Raw genomic sequence first — 24,964 nt, 5'->3', positions numbered from 1 at the left:
TTGAAAGTTGCCTTGCCGCCACTTTGCCCACTTTCTGAAAAAGTGTGGCTACTCACCGGCTTTTACTGATTTTATTATAGATCAGACTATTTTGTTTCTGCATCGTTATGACCTGAGAAATACTTTGAAATTTAAACCTGTTGTACTACGCTTTGACCCCTTGGAACATTTTTAGAATTGTTTAATATATCTTATCATGTTCTACGCATTTGTTCGTATCTAGAGATGTTGATTAAAAATTTATTTCTGAGGTTGCAGGATACTCCATTCTTCCAACTAAACCTTTTCACAGTTGAGCATTATAATACGATACATACTGGATCTACAATCGGTTCCATAAAATCCCGTTGTACATTTACAATTCCCATTAGTGCAATATCCAGGAAAACAAGCATTGCTATCTGAACGCCACGAACATTGTTCTGTGGAAAATAAATTAAAAACAAAACATAAACAAACAAACAAAAACAACAAAAAATATAAATATATACAAAACTTTAGATTTTATCTAAATTAAATGATGCAGGCTTCTCATGTATACATCTTTTTCTCAACAAGTATTAAATTTTAACCTAATCTGTACTATTGTAAGTGACAAAGAAATACGAGATTCATTCCTATTCATTAACTTCAGTTGTTCAATAATTTTGAGCGGGGGAGGTGAAATTTCTATGCGGCGTGCCAAATATTGCTTGCATCCTCCCCTCTTTGCGTGCCAAAACTTGCTTCCCCTCTTTCGGCCTGCCACTCCCAATTTGACATTGCAATAACACAATTATTTATACAAACAAAAGTATTGCCACCCACCCTTTGGGTCTAATCGCGCAAAGTTTAATATAACCTAAATTGAAATTCATAACCTCCGCGTATTAGGCCATATGTGCGTCCCAATTAAATTGCTCGTTAGATGATATACGCACACCGGCGCGGAGGTTATTGATATCCATCAATGACCTCCGCGTATGCTTACGCGGTACAATGACTTCCGCGTAGTGCGCATCTGTTGCGCCGGAACTCTACACGCGCACGCAACTACCATATTTTTACATGGCGTGATTGCGCAGTGCTGTAAATTGGTAAGTCCGTTTTAGCCTGTTCGACTTTTTGAAGGGCGAAATATAAGTTTTGATAAAAATTGTTTATTTCAACAAATTTCGGAGAATAAAATATTGAGATTTGGTTGAGTGATGAGTTAAAAGTGACGGTTATGAATTCGGTTAATAACTTTGCTGCGCCCCTCGGGATATTCCTCGATTCCAAAGGCAAAATGTTTAGATTTTTCACAATGCCCTCCAAATAACTAATGCGCAGTTATTAACCTATAATTAAATGTCATATACAGGGGTAGGGGCTGAACATTTGGATGTGATATGACAGATTCAGTTCTAATAATCAGTTCTAATAATAATAAATAAACTACTTTGGTACGTTTAATCATATTCATAACTTACTGAGACACGATTTGGAATCACTTGATTTCATATATGCTCTTCCAAGTGCTCCATAATCTCCATCGCAACTGATGCATCTAACATTCTGATAGGTTGAACACTGTTCCTGAACACAGTTGCTGATTTGTGGACAACTACCTATGAGTACATAAGAAACATATCTCATGAGGCACAAAAAATTGTTTAAAAACAGATAGAAAAGAAACATGACTTTTTTCAGGATGAATATACAGGATGCGACCCGGCAACAACGTAGAACATTGGCCCTTTACTAACATAACCGGGCTACCAACGGAAATAAGCATAGACAGCAAAACTGTTTTGTTAAAAGGTTATGCTATCAAGTGGATTTCTTTCAACATTTAAAAAAAATTGTAACAGCATAATGTATTATATATTTTGCGGTTAGGGTCTACATTCAACTGCAGTTATAACTAGAGCTGTTGTGCTTCACGAAGCACGAATATCAGGTGGTAGCTCATCAGTGCTAAGATTAGGCATGTCACAGTGGCTGCACAATAATTCTGCCACACTGTGCATGCAAGCATAACAATAAATTGAAAAGCGCGCGCATCAAAGTTGTTCAATTTTGGCAAACATCCATGTCGAAAAATAATTTTCCTCATATGTGCTATTTATCACAATTGTTTGAATTTTTGATATATGGTGTGTAAAACCTTTCTGTGACTACTATCGGTTTTTTTAAAATAAATATTGTTTCGTTTAAGAGTTACTACCTGTTTTTATGGATTGTTGAAGATCCCTCATAAATCAATAATATAGGCCTTTTGAAAAATCAAGACCATTTAGCTGAAATACTAATCTTTCTAAGCATGTAAATTATTTCCATCGACAACGAATGGCACACTTGAGGAAAACGAGTTGAAACAAACCATTTTTAAAGTGAGTTTAAAGGGAGTAATAGCTCTAAGCCATTGTGTGTGTCCAAGGCCACACCATTTTTGTGTACGCGGTATAGTGGAGTGGCTGTTCCTGTTACAGTTTGTCTTCCCATGTTAATCCAGATAACAAAATGTTAATTTTAAGTCTCATTGCAAATGAATTTTTATTTTTACTTTTCGGATTTGGCTTTGAGCAATGGTGACACATACCATATTTACAGAAAAAATTAAAATTCTATCCCAGACACCGTCAAAATGTCAAAGTTTGTATATTTTGTATTTTATTAAAGTAATTAACTACAGATTCTTTAGTCAACATCATAACAGATTCATACTTGACAAATTTATGATGAATGAAGACTTTCATTAAATATTGAAAAAAAACCCCAAAATTACTCATGCCTAATTTACATAATAATATCATGAATACATAATTAGCTGTAATTGGCTAATTTGCATAATTAATTACTTTTTGTGTATTTTTTTTATCAATTGAAAGAACTTTGTATACATTTGTGTGCGAAAAAACCCGCACCCTGATATCATGTACGGTTTTCTATTGGCATCAATTTTGCATATTAATTAGCTGAACTTAGTCATTTTTTCAGCTTTAATTTGTCTGCAGATTGGCCGCAATTGCTAAAATAGTATATTTGGTTAATTTATTATAATTATTCAATGATAGATTTTTTAATTTTGTTTTCTTTGACGAAGTTAGAAAAGATATGCAATTAATCTGTGATACTTAAATTAACGTTGCTTTTTCAAGCAAGCGTCCAAATAAACCTTCAAAATCTCGAAATGTGCCAATTTTGTCATTACAGTAATTTGTGGCAGATTTGCATTCCATTTATGAGCATCTTAAAATTGACACTGCATCACAATGCATTGACCGATTTCAATTCGGTTTTTTTATTTTTGATGCTTTAATAAAGCTCATTCATGTAGAAACATTAAATAACGTGTTTCTGCTGCGCTTATTTTTGAGGTGATATACCTACTAAGATCATTACTTTTGTTTATTTCTAAATAAATGCCTCTGCCGATCAACTTTTGGTAGTTATTAAAGGTCATTTGGATAAATGACACCTGATGACGAAACGAAATGCGTGCAGACTGAAGTGGAGTTCATTATAAAATATGCTGTAAGTTGGCTAAGGCACAGAAAACCTGAAACTACATTTTTATGGGTATGAATAACTTCAGAAATGTGAGAGATTTTATTTAATAAACATAATGTGAAAAAAGGCAAGAAAATGTGAAAGAAAACAAAAAAAAACATGTTTGAATGAGTACGTTTAAAGCAGGTCTCTGGCAATCACAACATTACGTCTTATATGTTAGACAAATAATTATCAAGCACAAATCACATTGTTGTATTTAGAGCAACCTCATATTGACCATTAAAACGAATAAAAACAGCCGTCTCTCATCACGCGATGTTAAAAATTCCCGGGCGCCGAAATTGTCTGGTGCAATGACGTGCCAGTAATACTATGAAGGGTGGCGACAATTGATAAATAACCACGACGTCATTGCCATAGACAGTTTCGGCGCGAGAATTTTGAATATCGCGTGTTGAGAGGCGTTTTTTTTAAATTCGTTTTTATGGTCAATATGTGTTTGTCTCGATTGCCGGAGACTTTCTTTAAGGGTAGACGAGGTATTGGTGGAAGCAGCCAAAACAAAATCGATTTTCATTGTCTTAATCAATATATTATTAAAAAATAACACTTTGATGTTTTGCAAAAGTTCATTCTACAAATCATATACTTTGACAACTTGCTTGATTATTGTCTGTACGTTTTACAAAAGTATTGTTGTTTGAGCCCTCTTTGCAACTTAACTCAAGAACCACGGGTTATAAAAGTATATCTGTAATATTTGAATTCTTCTACACACTCGCTATGAAATGATCAATGCAATTTTTGCCAAAGTGAACTACCAAATCGCAACAGTTTAAAATAGTTACTAACCTTAAGTCAGTTTTGGATCTGCAGTGTTTATTGCGCAATGTGTGCTTCGAGGACAAAAATTGAAAGTGTGTTTCGTAGTAAGAAGGCTCATAAAATAAAACTGTAATGCAATTCACTTCCGTTTATAGCACTCGTAGTGACTATTGACATAGTATTTATATAAAGTTTCAACAACTGGAAAATTGAACTTGGTTCCAAAAATTATGGTATTTTTTGCCTTATTGCACTTTTGTTACTCGTAGTAGGTGCGATTATAGCCACAAATAGGAAAAGATGGAAAACGGAATCTGTGTTTTTCAAATTGACTCTAGAAGATTGATTTAGTTGTGTAATCGATGCTATGGGATTTGAGAACGCAAACCCCGACGTGGATACATTAATCTTAAACATTTGACGATTAAACTTGTATGACGCACAGAGTAACATAAAAAGACATAGTCCTTTAACATAATACTGTACACAAAATGTATCACTTGCAACACACTTACAACAAAAGTGATTTGGAACGACTCTAAATTATAAAGTAGTCGATAGATAGAATTTTGTTCTAAGTATTTTGATACCTCATTCGGCACGATGCAACTTTCTTCCCAAACTATAACCATTTGCAGGACAAACGGTACAGTTTCAAAGTTACAAATATGTCCTCCTTCAGGGCGTTCCCGACAACCTTTGGGCACGGGCTCATTACAGCGTGTCAGATTACCGCTCACGGTGCTAAGTGTATATTAAACCTTTGTGTTTCGAGAAAAAAAGTCAATGCAAATTTTGTCATATGTGAAATGCTTTCTTGTTTCATTACGGCAGTTTGGGGAAATAAATTCGCTTCGTGCATAATGAGATATCACAATACATAGAACAAAATTATCCGTCTATTAGCTCCTTTGTTAATTTGGTAATTTAGTTTTAGTGTCTTTAAGAAAGCGCTTTTGCTTTAAGTGTGGAAATACTTTTCATGAGGAGTTTGCCTATATCAGTAGCGAAGAATTATTAAGGACAACGTTTTTCTTCAAATAGGCAACTAAACATCTCAAAAAAAGTAACTAACCCCCCTTAAATAATGACCATTATTCAAAAACGGGTGAATGTATTACAAATCTGTAAAATGCGTTTTTGACACCTCATTTGCAGCAATCGACTAAATATTGATGTCACAGCGTACATTTAAATCAATGTAACCCAAGATTTGAAAGTTGCAGTAAATTGTATCGATTTTGTATTCAGTGTAATGGAAGGAAATCTGTGTAATGATATCTGAGTGTTTTTGTGTTATTAAAATTTGTTTGTGCAATATTGACCTCACTACATTAAATTGACCGGTGTTTTATTGTTTTCTGACCTATCGTATCAAATGAGATTTGTAATATAATAGCCCTTTTTGAATAATAGCCATTATTTAAGGGGGGTTAGTTACTTTTTTAAGATTTTTATATATCTATTGCATGACTACTTACTTTCGCACCATGTTCCGTAGTACTCATTTCTGCATGAGCAGTAACCACTTGAGCGGCATGTTCCACTGTTTCGGCACAACCCGGGGCTATCATTGCATTGTTCTTTTGTAAGGAAAATTATATTAACAGTCATTATTATTTGTTTTCGAACATACTAATTGTACAAAGGCTCGCCACAAAAGTCCTTCCTATTCAAGTGTGGTGCAAGAGAGAAAAGAGCATCTTATTAAGTCCGTAACCCAATTGACAGCCTCATCCCCCGATCATATTTTATTTTTCTAATTACCATGCCTACCATCCTGAAATTTGACACCCCAAATCGATGTATTTCCGAAGAAATCGTGAAGAAAACCCAGTGGTTACCAATTTTACCCGAAATTTTACACGCCCCAAGGAATTGTGGCTAGCGGCCGGCCAGGAATATCACTTCGAAGAAATTGGGACATGCACGAACATCCGTAAGCTTCCTAACAGCTAGTTATACCGGGACTAATACTCTTTTATGATTAAATGCGGCAATATTCCAGCTACGTGCACGTTTTCTATAACATTGGGTGAACTATATATTGACATAAAATCACTGTTTCTTCTCAAATGTTTTTACGGTGAATACGGCGGAACGGCATACCTGCACACAGTGTAGCGGCGGTACGACATATACCTGCACACGGTGTAGCGGCGATACGGCATACCTGCACACGGTGTACAATGATGCCGGAACACAATGCAATTCACACGTACCAACGTATTGGCTTGCTGTGTTCATTAGGCAAAAAAGTTGTTTGCTTGTCCTCGTCCGACCGATCGTCTCAGTGAAGTGCCCCTGGACGACCTAGAGCTAAATGCTACAATCATTAAAGGTTGACTTAAAAAAAACCCACTTTTTGTGTCTTCAATATGTTAAGTTATAATTTGTATTCATGTCATCGTCTATTAATGATTTCATAATGGACAAATGACATTTTGAGATCATGTTATTTTTAAAGCAAAGTCAACCATGAATGATCCCAGCATTTAGCTCTAGGTCCAGGGACACTCAAAATCTTAAATAAAATACAATTTTTAGGATTTAAAAAAAATGGGACTTTACTCGAACGTGGTCTACTCGGACTTCACATTCAATGTCTAAGAATATTGTCTCGGTCCCAGCCGGTTTGTGTTCCTCCGTCACTAAACAAACCGTCTGGCGACAACACGTGAAATGGCAATCCTGATTGGTTAATGAATTTATCTCTCGACCGCACACTCTCATACAAGACCCACATTGAGAAGACAAGGAGCAAAGTTTGTTTACGAAACAACATTTTGAACAAGCTCACTGGATCCAGATGGGGAGCCCGACCAGACACTCTTGGATCAACAGCCTTGGCCTTATGCTACTCTAATGCTGAATATGCCTGCCCAGTGTGGGGAAGATCAACTCATGCCAAGAAGGTGGACCCAGCACTCAACTCATGCTGTCGACTTATCACTGGATGCTTCCGATCAACACCAACGGAGAGTCTCTACACCTTAGCTGCTATAGCCCCAGATGTACGTCGACAAGTGACCAGCATACAAGAGCGTGAGCGTCAGACCACTGATATGAAGCACCCCATGTTCAGCCAGACTGCTGCACCCAAACGCCTTAGATCCAGAGGAAGATTCCTAAGCAAAGTCTTGGGACATCCTCTTGGGACAGTCTCCAAGGAAGCGGAAAGACTCACCCTGTGGAAAGAGAGCTAGTGCAACCCAGTGAGCAGCTACCACCTGGAGCTGATTCCACGTGGCCTGAGTGGCGGTGACTCAACAGACTAAGATCAGGGGTCAGATGGTGCAAGGTCGCTTTGCAGAAATGGGGCTACCTACCAGAAGGACAAAACACTAACATGTGAGTGTGGAACTGTTCCACAGACTATGGATCACCTGCTGGTCTGTTCACAGATGGGGCAACACTGCACACATTCAACGATTCTGCTCGTCACTGCGTCAGCTATTGGCTCGGGCGCATTTGACCCTGCGCTTGGACACGTTAAGAAGAAGAATTGCCTATAGGACGAGACTTGTGTTAGTGACACTAAACATGATAGCTTTAGTTGTCTAGGTCCCAGCCGGTTTGTGTTCCCCCATCACTAAACAAACCGTCTGGCGACAACCCCGAAATGACGATCGCTGATTGATTAATGAATTTCTAAATAAAACTGTTTTCAATTGGCTATAGGACGTGTGTAAGTGACACTAAAAATCGTAGGCCCCTCACTGTTTGTAGATACCGCAAACGCAAAATATACGCTAGCTTAGCAGCCACTGAGGCGACAATCGTCTGATATCGCCTTTCATGTCAGCGACTTGCAGCGCGTACTCACGTACGTTGTGTGGATTTATGTAACCGCATAGCTGTCACTCAACCGCTGCATGCGTTGAAGCCCATCACTGATTGACAGCCAATTCTCAATCAGAACAGTTTCTTATGACGGCCAATCAGAAAAGACGTACTATGAGGTTATCGCCAGACGGTTTGTTTAGTGACGAAGGAGCACAAATCGGCTGGGACCGAGACTACAGCTTTAGCAGCCACTGAGGCCCCGATCGACTGTACACTGTTCATGTACGCTACTTGCAGCGCGCACTCACGTACACTGTGTGAATTTATGTAACCGCATATCTGTCCATCGCTGCATGCGTTGATGCCCAGCGTTGATTGACAGCAAAATTTAACGCCAGTATTTAGGGAGTTGATGTTCAGCCAATCAGAAAAGACGTACTATGAGGTTGTCGCCAGACTGTTTATTTAATGAAGAAGGAGCACAAATCGCCTGTCAAAGAATATTGCTAAAATGTCTTATTTTATACATACGTGATGTACACGAGCTTCCTTCCCATCCTGTGCAACATCGATAACCCGTCCTGTTGAATTATGATTAATTTAATTAGGTGTTATTTTTAAGTTGAGTAAAATTCGCAATGCGTTGCGAATATCCGCCAAAGAATTATGCAACATTTTGCATTGCGCACATTCATACGTTTCTGCATATAGTTTTGAGAATATTCGGATCTTTTACATTCTGGCACTACTGTACTTAAAATTAAAAAATAAATGATAAGAATGTTTGTTTTTACTATCATCTATCGTGTGCGAGTGTGAAAGACCATACGGCAGAATCTATATTTTTTAAATTAAAAGCAGTGGATGCCGGCGATATTAGACCTGCCTAACCTCTTTCACACGATAGAGGATAGTAAAAAACCCAGTAAATACAAATACAATACTCTACTCTACGGCCACAATACCATGGTTCATTCTCATAATAAGAAACGTAATTTTCGTCGTCTATCAGTATGAAAATATCGAGTTTTCCATATCAGATCATTGAATAGACAAAATGGAAGTCTACGAAGTCCAGGGGAATAACCATACCACATAGTAACAAAATTGGCCCAAATCTGCGATGTGCGTCTTTCCTTTTGGCAGATTGAGCATTAATATTTCATATTTTTACAAGCTTCTCGCGTAGCCTACTTATCTGAGTTAAGTAATTTTAAATTATTTGATGGTACGGTCCTGAGCGGTGTTATCATATGTTTTTGTCGGTACTTTCGCAAGTTTGTGCCCCTCCGGTTCCGGAAACCTGGCAACACCACTGATTATTATGATGGTATATGCATAGATAATGTCTTTAACATTAAAGTACCCTTATCATGCTTATGGTAACATCTGGTCCAATGCCCTTTTATACTTACGCATCTCGATGACGTGTACATCTACCCCAGTTCCAAAAATTACAACTTACGGTATACCTTTGACTGTAAGTGTAGCTGCATCTGTAGATGACATTAAAATATAATTAGCACAAATGTTTCGAAAAAGTCAAAATGACTTTACTTTAAAATTATAAGATATTGTTTGATAATCATTGGAAAAATTAGAACACTTCGACCAATGTTTGATGAGTCGTGCCATTTGAAATACATTTACCAGCCGTACAGAAACACATGTGTCCAGATCTCATGTCGTTGTATGTTCATCAGCTGAGGTTAAAGGTTATAATAATATCAAAATTAATGTTTAAGTTACTTACTTACTTCCTCTCATCCGGTATTACACGCGAATGACTTTAGGTAATTGTAGATACATCCTATGCGCTCATTTAAAAGATAACATTTGAACCACCAACTTTTCCCGCGGTAGGACCAACTACCATTTTGCTCTTTTGAAATTCGTCGGGATACACTATAATTTTGTACTATTCAATATTTTGAATAGGATCCCTACTCATATATTTTGGATCCCGTAACTATTCATTCATACGAGATATACTGATATTAGGTATATTATCAATTTGAACCGACATAGTTTTATAGTTTGTGTTGTTTTTAAGACCTATTTGAACCCCCCAGACAACCATCGTTTTGCTCTCGTGAAATTCGTGGGGATACACTCTAATTTCGTACTATTAATTTTTGAATAGAATCTCTACGCATTTATTTTGGATTCCGTAACTTTTCGTTCAGATGAGATATACTGATATTAGGTATGTTATCACTTTGAACCGACATAGTTTTATAATTTCCGTTTTTATTTTAACAAGTACCTATTCAAATTGACAAGATTTCAAATTCATTATTTGATCAGATTACCTAGTTCATCAATGCCTGGGTTTTGAAATCCAAAGGCATGCCAGGGAGCTCAAATAGGATCAAAATATTGATCCTGAGTAAATAGTTGGGCAACCGCATATTAACAACAGGAAGCTTGGTGGGCATTTGCCTCCATGTTATTTACCTCCCTGGAAAATGTGCCTTACAATAATAAATAAAAAAGGAAACGAACATAGAATCATACAATAAAATTATGTTGTGACTTTTTAGGAACACTGATTTTGCAAAATAAATAAACATGATATCACGATTTACACTTGTAAGCGACATTAAGGGCTCTGGTAGCAACATGGACAGTGTTTTTGTGGGACATGAGAGCACATCAGACATATCAAATTACATTCATTCTGAATACGAAGAATGTCTATCTGATATAATTTTGATTTTTTTTAAAATTTGCGATATAATACACATTTTATGGCAAATGACTACAAATTGATTTTTTAATAGGGCCTATTTAACAGTTCTCGAAGTAAAAGATGCAAAAGATGCAAATGGGCTTACATCTAATAGCTGCCTTGAGTTGAAGTTGACTATAAAGCATACAAATAGGATGCTTTATAGCAAATGTCAACTCTAGGCAGCAGATTGTAGCTAATAAATTCAGCTAAAGGCAGCTAATGGATGTAAGTCCATTTGAATCTCAACTCTTATTACTTTACGTCAATATGTGATACACTCAACGCTGATACCCTTGCTTAGGAAGCCAATGCAGTTAATTTGATTTAAATACTTGGTTTTATGAACCTATTGAAATAAAACTGACAAAATCTTGTTTTAAAATCTGACAAAATTATAACTCACGTTGATGCTGTTGTCATACGAATGCAGACAACAAATGCCACTAGAGTAGTAAGTGTGCGAATATTCATCTTGATATGCCACCTCCGTCTTTCCTATCGTGTCCCGAAATCGATGGTTGTAATCATTGATGGGATGAAATACAATATTATAATTAGTCTTTGTATTAGTCAAAAAGTGAGCAAGTACATGATGCTATCTCATTGCACCGCAAGGCCACGATGGATCACAACACTGCTCACTCACGCAAATAACTTTGTCTTCGCATATAGCGAAAACGGGGAAAACCCTGGAAGCATCGAGCTATTCACAATGCACAAAATGGTTTCGATGGTTTTGTCAATGAGATTTCATCTATGTCGTGTAGTCACGCGATTGCGCAAATATCAACATTGAAGAGAGTGCAAAAGTCAACACAAACATTGTTGCAATACATTGAACATTAAAGGTGTGGAGCGGCGCACTGAATGAAATAAATACAACAACAAAAAAAGCCTTAGTGATTTTAAATGCGCCCGGGATAACGCGCTAGCCAAACCTACAAGACATCTGCACACTTTACTTCGCAGATTGTCGCAACTATTTCACAACAACGCAGAGATTTGAATGCGAATCACGTATACTATAAACCTTCGCAGCTAGGGTGATGAGCTGCAGAGTAGTAATGTTCATTGTCCAGGAGAATTTCGAGTCAATTCTTTTACGACACTGCAGTTCAGGGGCTCAAACTCGACTGGTCGACCCTTTCTTACCTTATTGATTGAGCTACATTGATCTCCGATAAGCGTTTCTCCAAATGTGGACACTAAACTTACAAATGAAACGTTTCAATATTCAAGTTCAATATAAAACTGAGTCAAATGCTTTAAAAAGGAGGACGTAGGAATACTTGTTGGACTGTTTTTTTGCGATATTAGTCATAAACTAACGCTATTGCTAGTAATTTGGGAATGTGCCTTTAAAGGTTAAACATTCAATGATTTAGGTGGTCTTACCAATCTTACAGTTATTTAAGCCACGTAAAATAATGTTATGTTTCCTATCACCACACACCTCTTTTTGTATTAGCTTAGAACATTGGCTTTGTTTTACTACTGATCATGCTGATTGCCTGGGGTGGGGCACTCACTAAAAATATTGGTGACGGAGATATCCGACCATATTGACTCCATTTTTTAACTCCCTCTCACGCAATGACCTCCTTTTTTGTTTTCCTGTCACCAAAAGACTCACTTTTCCCAAAATTTCTGACTGAATGACCCCGTTAGTTTTTCAATTTCGTCATTTAAAAAAATGTTTTGATGAATTTGTAAAAATTTGTATCAATTCTCACCGAATGTCCCCCTTTTTGGTTATATTTTCCCCAGTTTCACTGAAAGACCCCCTTTTGGGGGCCTTCTCACTGAAAGGTCCCCCTTTTTTTGGTGTCTAGGCTCTCACCGAAAGACCCCTTGTTTCGAATTGCTGTCCGCACATCCCCGTCACTTCCAAAGTCGATTGTCTGATTGTCGTATTTGGTTGGGTGTCATTTTGTTTGACCCAATTGGTTGGCATTGCTAGTAAACCCCTCCTGTTGGCACTGCTTTCCTTTCTTGTTTGGATGAGAAACATATTTATTTCCCCATTTGGCTCCATATAATTATAGGCCCATATGTTTCCGCTTAGAAGAATAAACTACCGACCCGGAACTTTGATACATATCACGTGAGGGTCGCATAGACACATATCATGCAATGATTGAGCGAATGGTGTTGACTTAGACGAACTTGTGCACACCTATAGGAGACTTCTTTTTGAAAGCAATTGTGCAGAATAGAATCTAAATTGTAAGTGTTCGAACTCAGATTTATTTCTAAAGAATACGTTTTTCATGTTCAGACAAAAAAGTCAGATATGTGAAAGATTAGTCGTCAGTAGAGGCGGGACGCACATGTATTGACATCCTAAATAGTTTGACGCTTGTGTGCAAATTCACAATCTCGACCAAGTTCCAGTCCTAGAATTTCAAAGCGAATTTAATAATATCGTGGTCATATTTGTAACTTTATATGTACTCAATTTGCTTGATATCTTCTTATTATATTGTTTCATATTATGTTCTTTATTCATTTTATCTGCTCTTTGGATAGGTTGACCGTCGGACTTGCGATTTTATTCATTGTGATAATGTGTAACTTCCACATCAAATAGAGTTAAGGTATGTTGTGTATTATTGTTTTGAAATAGAACATAATTTTTTAATATGGTATGTGATACAAGGCACAGGTATAATATGTGACTGGACACTACGAATCAGCCGTAAAGTCGGCCCCGGTTAATTTTGTTTTATTTCGTGTTTAGAAAGTATACCCGGCAAACACAAAACGTTTTCGACATCATTCGCAAAAGGTTATAAAAGGTTGTCAGAAAACGTTTAAATGTCGGGTTATATAAAAGGTATATTAAGAGTATAAAACGTTTTCATAACCTTAAAAAACATTTTTTGATAATCTAGTGCTCAGCAAACATAAATGTTTTACAGAAAACGTTTAAATGTCGGGTTATATAAAGGGTATAAAAACGTTTTAATAACATTCCAAAAAGATTCTTGAAAACTTGATACAAAACATTCTAAACAGAATGTTATTTTGGGGTTGAAAAAATATTTTGCGAAAAATGTTTGCACAAAATAGTTTTAAAAACGTTTTGGAAAAAACATTTTAAGAACATTTCTGTGTTTGCTGGGTTCAAACATTTTAACATAATGTTATTTAAGTATTGACACAATATTTGGCAAAAATGTTTGCAAAAATAGTTTACTATAACATTTTTTTTTTTTATTTAAAAATATTGTTGTAGTGTGTTTTTCATACAAAACGTTTTAAAACGTTATCATGACCTTTATATAACCCGACATTTTAATGTTATTAAAACGTTTTTACCTAAACCAAAAGCCAAAATATAACTAATTTAAAACGTTTTTAAAACGTTTTTGTGTTTGCTGGGTATATCATAAGCTTTAAAATAATATATCATTTGACTTCAAACGATATCTAGAATTTATGGTTTGTTGAACTCTGCTCCTTCAACAAAATGGTAATTTTTTTCGGTTCTACGTGTGTCTCCTTTTCCACATTGCTGGTAATAAAGTCATAATTGGCGGTCATTTCAAATCATCCCCAAGTCAACGAGGTTCAGGAATGTCCTCTCATTGTTATTGTTGGTTATACATACCTAGACAAAATACATTGCAATTGTAACCCACCACTTAAACAGGATTTAGCCAAAGCAAACAAAGACTAGAGCTATTTAATGATTAGATTATTATCCTCTTCAGCAATAGGATTATTGATTGGTTTAAACGCTATCAAATGAGAAATATGTCGCGCCTAATTGAGACACCTATGAATACGACCTGCACGCACATTTTGCACTGTATCTCAGAATACAATTTGCTGAGTTTACGGCTCATTCGTAGTGTCCACTCACATATGTTTGCATGTTTCGTCAATTAAAGGTAGGTGGTCAGATTTTTTCGAATTGTGTTTTATACCTCACATTGAGGCCTGTACCAGAATAATCCAATTCCCAAATGTTCAGGTAAATTGCACAAGCCGTTTTAACGGTCAAAATGTGTTGCACATTCTTAGTCAGTGGGAGTGGTCTAGTTCGTAGACACATTTTTGATTGGACAATCGCAAGATTTCGGGTGCCGTTTATCAGGCCGTAGACGACCCCACGTCATCATGCGTCTTGATAATGCCTTACACGCTTGTAGAGGTGCGCGTATGTATTGCGCTGTAATGCGTAGACTAGTGCGGAATACGCGACGCGCTAGCAGTACGCGCAACAGAATACGTGAAGTTGTAAACAAGTTTCGTTCATTTTATAATGAGGGAAGTTTTTATGACGGTAACTTAGTTTTTGCTTTAAAAAATTGTTTACAGTTATTAAAATAATATTTAACTGACTAAGAATGAGAATAAACGATAGGAATTTTTATTTTGCCTATCCTCTACCTATGATAGACGACAGGCAGGTCCAATATTTTTATCGTAGTGGATACCGGCTGCGCCGGCATCCACTACTCAAAATATTGGACCTGCCTGTCGTCTATCACACGGTAGAGGATAGGCAAAATAAAAATTCCTATCGTTTATTCTCTAAATGGCCCATAGAACGGTATGTGTGGTATATTACAATTTGGATGAGGCTATCACTTTTTCATTCATAACATCTAACGGAATATAATTTAGACCTAAAATTTCACTGGGATTATGAGAAAAATATGAGCTTCTGAAAAGGTAAGGAGGATGAGGATGTCGATCTGGCCAGCCATCTGTAAAGCCATAATATACGATCTTATCATATGAAATTGTTTAATTTTTTCAAACCTGATTTTTTGGCATATTTGTAATGTTTACACATATCCCAACTAGCACCTACATGTAATCATGCCAAATTTGTTGTGTTTGTAGGTCAACAGAGTAAGAGTTCGGCATAAAGTCATAATTCACAATTATGACTTTATGTCCTCCCATAGAAGTGCATTTCAGATAATTATTACCAGTATTATTTCAGCATTTTGAGGTTATTGATATTATTTTGAGAAGAACAAATTGAAAATTGGAAGGAAATCGTACATTGAAGCTATAAATGAGTTGTGTCTCTTTTTTACATGTTAATCTGACTTTAAACTGATCATATTTATAAATATCTTTGTATGTTGTTCCTATATAGATGAGGCTGTACATTATACTAGTTTGTAGTTTGCTGTTGGGCTCTGAGTTTTGTCATTGTAAAGACTCCAAGTTAGACCAGCTGGTTTACTTCGAGCCAATGACTGAATATGTCTTCCAGCTGACGACAGATGCTGACATGAAGTCCACTCGGATTGATAGTAGCGCTAAGGTTAGCATATAGATTATCAATTCCCCACCCACATTTACACACCCATAAACACCCCTACACCCATACAACCCCCGCACGCAGCATCACAACACTGCTGATTGGAGACAAAAGGTTGTGGTCATATTAAGGTTTTATATTGTAAGCGCTCTGAGCCTTTTGGAAATGGCGCAAATGCTCTTTGCATTGTATTGTATTGTATTGTATTGTATTGTATTGTATTGTATTGTATATATATCTGCAAATTGAGGATAAACTCTATTCGAACACCTACTCAAATTTCCATGTTCTTTTTACTATAGTGCACACGCTATATAAGTCATAGTGTTGTCGCAATGTTCATCTTACGCGTATCCCCTCCCCTTTCCCCACCAAACAATGTTGGAAACATATTCGGTGAAGATGAGCATACTGGACATGCCAACATTGTACTGGGGTAGAAGGGGACCATTTCCAATAAGGCCTTTAAAATGTTCGAACAATTATTTCTAAGATTGTGGTTGACAAGATTATTATTTCTTTGATCTATTTGAGTACATGTTGAGTTTTGGGTGTACTGAAATCCAAATACGGTTTTATTTAGCTTGTCTAAATATAACCAATTAAAAAAAATACCTCAGCAGAGAATGGTTGAGCCCATTGTTATTGTATTGATTGTATTGCCAATCGGCCTCTTCGTTCATCCAATGGGCGTTCTCCCTTTTGTTGGTGCACTGTGGTGTTGCTTGGTTCATTTGAATCGTCATTTTTTGTCTGCAATTGCGCAGAGCGGATCGAGATGAATTTCCCCACCAACCCAGCCCATAGCCTGAAAATTTCTTCCTTTAAGGGCGGTTTATTTTCTTTATACTTTTTCTTAATCATGTTAATTATATCAATTCTGATCATATGACCACATATTTTTGTTAGGTTAACTTGATAAATGTTATGTTATGTTCAATTAGCTTTCAGCGGTAGTTTTACCGGAAGTGGTGATCGTGGGCATGGTTTGCTCTCCGATTTTACCCAGGACTTAATAATACAGTAATTAGCTTTCTGAGGTATGCTTACAAGGAAGAAGTGTCTAAGGGTACGTTTATTCTGGTCCTAATATTAGCCTTCGTCGGTAGGTTGGCCTCTTTACCGGAAGACTGTGTCTATGGGTACGGTTACTCAGGTCCCAATATATATATATATATATATATATATTGTGTTATTAGCCTCCATTGGTAATTGGCCTTTTTACCAGGTTGTGTGTATGGGTACGGTTACTCAGGTCCCAATATATATTTTGTGTGTTTTGTGGCTATGTCCTAATATATGTATCAAGTTATATGATGTATATGATCGATCAGTACTTCAATTATTGCATTTATGTTGAATTATTATTGGTATGTGTTGAATAAATGATCGTTGCTGAGGGCAGACAAACATTGCACATTCTAGTCCAAGTTTGGTGATTCTCTGTCTAGGGGTAATTCCGATTTTGACCCGCACAATAACGCTCAAAATGACCAGATATCAAGATGAAACATAGCAAAAGTCTTTATTAATGGTCGGCATTCCAACTAAACAAGGATTTAACCCTTGGCTAAAACAATACCCTAAACAGGTGTTTTCACACCCTAAACAGGGATTTTATTCCTTGCATCAAATTTCATACCCTAAATTTCATTTCTGAGTATTAGCAATTGCAATTTTGCTACCCTTTTTTCCAATATTTCATGTTTTTGACACCCTAAACGCGTCACGCGCGTATCGTGCTTACCCACGAAAAAATACCCTTTTTACGCGTTTTCATTATCGCGGATGGTGATGGGAGTGACCCCCGGGACATTTTTACTGGTGTTATGAGAATAATATGATGGTTATGTTGGGGGTAAGAGTGAGGCTGTCAATCGGGTCATTCACGGTTAAGCTGGAGTATATATTATAAAAAAAAATAAGAACGCATTTTTTTTTTTATAGATCGGACTGATTTTAGTTCGTGACCTGGCAAACGGCCAAGAGATTTATCTTGATATTCATCATTTGGATACAACAAGTGCTGGACGTAAAGGTAATCTTAAACTCTCGAAATAATACATATTACTTGCTGTTCTGTTTTTGTATCCTCATACCTCAAATTGAAATCATAGGGTTGTTGTGATTTGTGTCAATGGTCATTATGATCATACCAGAGGTCAAAGGACTCAATGGTTATACCACTAATATGCCTGGGTGATGCATGGGAATACGACGGGGAACTATTTGTTTGTATGGCATCTGATGAAAAGACTGCTTTACATGTAAAATCATTGAAGTTTACCAAGTTATATAGCCAAAAAAGTACATTTTGGGTTTTGATGCTTTGAAATGGTATATTTTCTCTCATTATATGTCATTTTTTAACCGCACGGCATCGATTTTTAGTAAATATTCGCCTTACCTAATTGTAAAAGTCAGCTTCAAGGGCATAGTGCCATAAATTTTAAGGTGTTTACAGTTCAGTGAGTTGAAACAAGAACAGTCAACCTATATTGAGTTTTCTTCATTTTTCATTTGGCATCTAAATCATTTAGTTTCACCTGATATAACTTTACAACCCATTGAGTAGTTATCCTCAATGGCCCAATCATGAAATAAATACTATAGTGCTTGTAATTTTAGACTTTAGGACCCACTCACCCATAAAACATTGGTTCTACTAATGTAGGAAGATAAATTGCTTATTGAAAAATGATAACACATCACCATGTTATGTACTAAATTTACAAGTATTGTGGATAAAATCTTTTTTTATTTATTTCTTGCTTTCTGTTTTTTAGTAATGATACATGAAGAAAACAACATCGCAAGATGGTAGGTACATATGCAGTGTTTAAGGACCAATATTTGATTTCATTAAAAGACTCCATAGCATTTATCATGTTTATAAAAACAATATTTGTATTTTGTAAAGCACACACATTTCGAAATAGATTCTAACCAATATTATATTGCTTTGTAATATGAATATTTTCTTTGTATAAAATATCATTTGTAAGGTTCTCCTTTAAAATTCGACCAAATGGAAGAGTGTTTGAAGTGGTTTATCCAGTAAATGAAGATCAAGATGTGATTACATTGAAGAAAAGTATCACAGCGATGTTTTCAGGACACCTGAATGTTACAAGGGTAGGTTTTTTTGGATTAAAATCGCATGATTCAATGGTGAATTTGAGTAAGATAAAGTAAGATAATGGCAATTTCAGTTCAAAACTGCATTTTTACACACACACTCTTAGAAAAAACGGTTCTAAGTAGAACCTAAAATGGTTAAAAACTGCATTTTTACAGATTCCTAAATAACAATGATTTTGACCTAAGTTAAAGGTCATTGAACCTATTCCATCTATATTTTTTTTACTTGGATCCTCGGCTGGTTTTCCGATCCTCGTTTTCCGATTCTCGGCTATACACTCCCTTGCTTTGGGGTATTCAAAATTAAACCAAAATGCAATCATATTATATACTAGGCCAGATATACCTCGTCGATATAAATCTGGTAAAAAACTATAAAAATATTAAGGAAGCACATATCAGGAATACATTTATACTTCTAGATTAGTGGATAAGTCGACTGCTCAGTGCCAGAAATGGGTAAGTGCAATAGCTGCCATGTGTATAGCTGCCATATGTAAATGAGTACAATACCAACTGTTTACAGGGCAGCTATTGCACTTACCCACTTCTGGCACTGAGCAGTCGAAGTATATAGTTACAGATCTGTAAATCTGGTATAAATGTCTGAAGTGACAATAATGTAACGCGTACTTTGTCTTGTTGTATGATGCGTTACAGCCTATGGCTGATAAAACATGGCAGTACTATTCAGAAGAAACCGGAACTGAAGGTCTTCATCATTCATCATATACCGCTTCGAAATCTAAGGAAGGTGTCATCTTCAAAAAAGTCAGGCTTACGCACCATGTCTCGAGTGGCCATGCTGTACATGAAAAGGTATGTAGGCTATGCGCAAGTAAAACATGACGAACTTTAACATAAACATAATTATGAAGAGCTTATTTCCAAACTGTGTAAGTCCACAACCCCATGTGTCTCATTTACTTGTGAGATACAATCACAATAAGTTTGACATTAGCAACAATTAGTTGTACCATCAACAAGCTATATATTATTTATCATAATAATGCTGCATAACAATATGCAGACTATTGTTCTCATTTGGGAAACAAAGCCTCATACAGTATTGTTACTGTGCGTCCATCCACTGTTTGCTTTGTAATGGTGCATCCAACTGAAATTATAATACCATGAATACCTAGCATCACAACACATTGCAATATCGTACAGGGAAATCAGAAACATGGGGTAGTGGACTTAACACGGTTTGGAAATAACCCCTTAATGAAAGACCATTAGTCCAAAACAGTTTGTTTTATGCTAAATTTGGGATATAGATTTGAAGCAGAATTATTACTGCGCATTATGACACCTCACTTGCTTCAACGGCCCCGATATTGATGTCACAGCGTACATGACAGCAATCAAAGATTTGGAAGTTGGAGCAAAATCCTATTGGCCAGTGTCCATGGAAGGAAACGTTTTCGGCTCTCCTTGGATTATTCCTTTTGTTTCATAATTTTGAAGAAGGTCAAAACATGTGATAATCAATTAAAATGGACACACCGCTGGTCATTTTTTATTTAATCACAAATTCTCCCGTTTCACAATACGATGCGCCGCCAGCGGTTGCTTTTGGCAAGTGTGATAATGAATATGTTGAAAACAGCGATGGGTTCCCTGTGATCAATAGATAGAAAATAGATCTGCTATAGGTGTAAATTGGTGTTTTAGTGTGCATTCGTATGTAACATCATTATAATGACATTTAAACCCACAATGATGCATGTTCCTGTATTGTATTCGTATTACGCGGGCTTTAGATGTCGACTCATTTTCCCATGATGCACTGCGTATTTTGGCCTCGACCCAGCGACCGCTAGAGGCGCATCGTATTGTGAAACGCGAGAATTGCAACATAATATTTTCTGTGACCAACAAGGTCACAAGATGTGGAAGACCAAGGGTTACACCTGTTGGTAAACCCGCCAATCAGTAAACTTTACCACTGAAAGAACAACTTGCAATTATTGTTAGGCATTTAGGACCTTGTTGATCAGAAAAAATATTGAAATCCTCATGTTTCAATTTAACGTGAAATGGATAATGACCACCAATGTGAAATATGACAACTTTTATTGATTATCACATGTTTTGATCCCCTTCAAATTTATGAATCAAAATGAATAATTGAATGAGAGCCGAGCAAATTTATTTCAATGGATACTGAATACAAGACAATATGATTTAGTTGTAACTTTCAAATCTTGGGTTGCTTTCGTTTAAAATGTACGCTGCGACATCAATATTGGGGCCATTGCAACAAATGAGGTGTCATATTGTGCATATCCCAAATTTGGCATTAGATAAACCATCATTAAGGGGGGTAATTACTTTTTGGTATATGCATTAGTTTTAGTATTCGTATAAGTAGTAGTATTATATTATATTATTTATAATAATAATTTATTATAGTAGTATTATTGTTATTATTGTATTTCAAGAGGTATAGAAACTGATAGAAAAGGATACCACCTACCTATGCAAATCAAGTTTACCTGCTTAATAGCTCGACTTGAATCTCACAAATGCGATCCCAGGAGATAGTGGAAGCAGAATGGACTAATATTAATTAATTTATTCATTGAGTTATTTATTTATTTATTTATTTATTTATTTATTTATTTATTTATTTATTTATTTATTTATTTATTTATTTATTTATTTATTTATTTATTTATTCATTTATTTATTTATTTATTTATTTATTTATTCATTAATTTATTAATTAATGTATTACTTATTTATTTACCTCAACTATGTTAACAATAAGACAAATCCGATAACCAATTAACAGAATATTTTCTGTTTGATATTTTTCCAAAATATAGAGTCTGCAAGTATGTGCTTTATTGACTGGGTTTATGGGTGCACCTTTAATAATTCAGGGTTGTTGGGTAAATTTCCTTTTTACACTATGTGTTTATTAACATAGACATAGAATGGGTAATTTCCAGGGACTAATGTTCCGGTGCACTGTTCACCAGTTCAAAACACATAATTAACTTTAGTTTGAGTTTCTATACGCCTATCTATTAAACTTGTTTTATTCGTAGCATGTACATTAACAATTCGGGGTTCTTAGGTAATTCCCCTTTTTTCCACCGGACTCATTTCTATAGATTCAAAAACAATAAAAAGAATATATATGAATGTACAGCTTACGGGCAAAATGGGCCCAGTTCACCAGTTTAAAAACAGATACTAAAACTATGCACATTTAGGACTATTTATCTGTTTTCATCGTATCATTGTGCATTAATATGTAACAGGTCAATAGATGCATTGATGCACACGATTTGCTTTAGGAATTTAGGGTTAGTTTGACACTGAATTGAATATTTCTCTGACATAAAGTTGCGGGACGGAAGCATTAAAATATAGGGGGGTCTGGGGACGAGTATAATTTGTTTCGGTTTTAATGTGAAAATTTTAGCCCCAAATGAAGGTGTGTTTTGGCATTTGATGGGCCAGTGAGTGTGCACTTAGTCAATTATTGCTTGATATTTCTTCTATTATGATTTTTAAGTGGAACGTTCCCAAACAAAAATCGGGTTGGGGTGGACATGTACACCCGCCCGCCTAGGGTGATATATTCCACTGTATGATACACGGCGCATTTGCAAAGATATATTGACTTGAAACTTATCACTAGGAGACCTATAGGTATTGCAACCATTGGTACCAAATCATGAGATGTTTAATATAGAATTCTTGTTCCATTGGTGCAGGAGCAACGAAAAAAATACATCTGGTTTGGTGATCATTAATTATGTCAGGGATTTTGAATAATGGGATGGGCTACTGAAATCACGTGACGATTCAAGTGTGTGTATCCTATGTCTAGACAATAGGCGCCATATCATGATATTACAGGAGGGTTATAGTTCAAAAGGGAAACGTTAAAGGTTTAGTAGATAAGGTCACACAGGTACGCTCACTAAATTCACATGTGCTCTAGCTGGACCATCCACATGGAAACAAACAAGGACCATGCAATAATAATTACAAGATGGCGGGTGTGTGTATCCTAGGTCGAACAGTGGCGTGACCTGGGGTCCCGACATTGCTCTTATGAACTCTGACTCTCCTGATTATGTTGGTGAAATTCTGGTACATGATCGTCCTAGTGAGTGAAAGATGTTAAAAGTATGGTTGAGATATAGGAGCTAACTGTCTAATAATTTTCATAGTTTTGAAATAGTAGCCCTAACTGCGCTACTATCCCATGATCCCATCTGTTTGTGTAAATTTGTATGAACCTGAAATGGCTGGAATCAAAAAAGCTTACACATCCCACACAATGAATGAAGTACAGAGCATAACAAAGATCAGGAAATATCATAAAAACTATGCATGGGTTTCAAATAAAGGTGATTAACATCATATCCGTATTCGAAATTGCGAAATAACTGACAACATTAATATTTCCGTGTTACGAGGCATAGATATTTTGCTTGTTTGACATTAATGTAAATGAACCTGTAGCTGTGAGGACCCTGTAGATGGGGAGCACCGCGATACTGTTTGACCCTTGGTAAACCTTTTGACATGTTCCCGTCATATCGATGATTTTTTACCATTTACCATTTTTGTATAAGCCCAATTGGGAAGACTTAAATGTTTGACCTAATATGACCTTTTACCTCGAATGACCTCAGTTTGATTTTGCTCATGCTCACGTGATAGTGAGAATTACTTTACCAAGTTTAAACCCAATTTCAAAATCTAGCCCCCGGATGACCTCTGACCTCAGATGACCTAGATTAAATTTTTTTCATCTTCCCCTCATACGAAGGATTACATCCACCCAATAGATGTTTAAGCCCAATAGTAGGGATGCCCACTGTCAATACAGTTGCCACTAGAACGATTTTTCATTTACTGTGTGCGTGCACTCACACACGTATTGTCTATGGAGAAACTGATCGATACAAGAAATCCCAGGCCTGTTAAATGGCGTACATACTTGTTTTGATCCAAATGGAGGCCTATATCAGGGTGTTTCAAGAAATTCCTGATTCCACCAGAAAACATTAACCAAACTTTTTCCTGATTGGTCAGTAAATAGAGAGGCCCTTCCTTCATGAAGAGATCAACTTTTTTTAAAGAAAAATTTAATGAGGTGAGAACTACAACAGGTTGAAGTGACACCATTCCGTGCATCAGGTGTTCAAACGCAATTATCTCCGAATTTGGAGTGATTCAGACAAGCAAACTTACATAGTCATAAAATGTAACTATTTTTGAAGACAAAATGTACAGGATGTTAAGAAATTAAAGAATGTTTAAGCCTGCCGAAACCCATCTCAAATTATGCAGTCCTGACCACCATGTCCATTTTAGATATGCTACATCATGGCGTCCTTGCACACACAGTAGGCCTATATTGCTCAATGTAGTAGAGATAACCTTTGAGTTGGAGCAAATTTCTCAAAATTGGTAGTGATTAATGTTACCAAACTTATATCATGATGAAATATAATCATTTTTGAAGATAAAATGTGCTGACATTAAAAGATTGAACAATGTTTAAGACTGCCGCTATTCATTTGAAAAAGGGCACTATATTGTTCAGCTCCTCTATGGAGATATTTTCCATGGCAGCCATCTGTGATCATATTTGAGGTTCCACCAAACAAACCATGGGTTTTGAGGTCTTATATTTTTTTTGTATGTCAACAAAATCGTTTAAATTTTCAGGATGATCT

The 24,964-nt window shown here is 36.2% G+C and overlaps 2 protein-coding genes across 4 annotated transcripts in view; one reads left to right on the top strand and one right to left on the bottom strand.

Moving 5' to 3' along the window:
• The window catches only part of LOC140154509 (uncharacterized), a 48,289-nt gene extending 36,798 nt beyond the window's left edge, over positions 1–11,491 (bottom strand). The window contains exons 1-6 of the mRNA XM_072177077.1: positions 11,226–11,491; positions 9,504–9,584; positions 8,620–8,669; positions 5,784–5,885; positions 1,452–1,589; positions 318–422 (exon numbers count right to left, since the gene is read on the bottom strand). Of these exons, the coding sequence (XP_072033178.1) occupies positions 318–422; positions 1,452–1,589; positions 5,784–5,885; positions 8,620–8,669; positions 9,504–9,584; positions 11,226–11,293 (544 nt within the window). The 5' untranslated portion in view covers positions 11,294–11,491. The remainder of the gene's footprint in view (positions 1–317; positions 423–1,451; positions 1,590–5,783; positions 5,886–8,619; positions 8,670–9,503; positions 9,585–11,225) is intronic.
• Positions 11,492–12,940: 1,449 nt separating this feature from the next.
• The window catches only part of LOC140155376 (uncharacterized), a 105,663-nt gene continuing 93,639 nt past the window's right edge, over positions 12,941–24,964 (top strand). For all 3 annotated transcript variants that reach the window (XM_072178201.1, XM_072178200.1, XM_072178199.1), the window contains exons 1-7: positions 12,941–13,048; positions 13,352–13,419; positions 15,942–16,112; positions 18,057–18,147; positions 18,896–18,929; positions 19,115–19,244; positions 19,911–20,069. In XM_072178201.1, the coding sequence (XP_072034302.1) occupies positions 15,942–16,112; positions 18,057–18,147; positions 18,896–18,929; positions 19,115–19,244; positions 19,911–20,069 (585 nt within the window). In that variant the 5' untranslated portion in view covers positions 12,941–13,048; positions 13,352–13,419. The remainder of the gene's footprint in view (positions 13,049–13,351; positions 13,420–15,941; positions 16,113–18,056; positions 18,148–18,895; positions 18,930–19,114; positions 19,245–19,910; positions 20,070–24,964) is intronic.

This window comes from Amphiura filiformis, chromosome 6, assembly GCF_039555335.1.
Source record: "Amphiura filiformis chromosome 6, Afil_fr2py, whole genome shotgun sequence".
NCBI lineage: Eukaryota > Metazoa > Echinodermata > Ophiuroidea > Amphilepidida > Amphiuridae > Amphiura > Amphiura filiformis.
The sequence above is the reverse complement of the archived record's forward strand: the minus strand, read 5'-3'. Positions and strand labels throughout refer to the sequence as shown.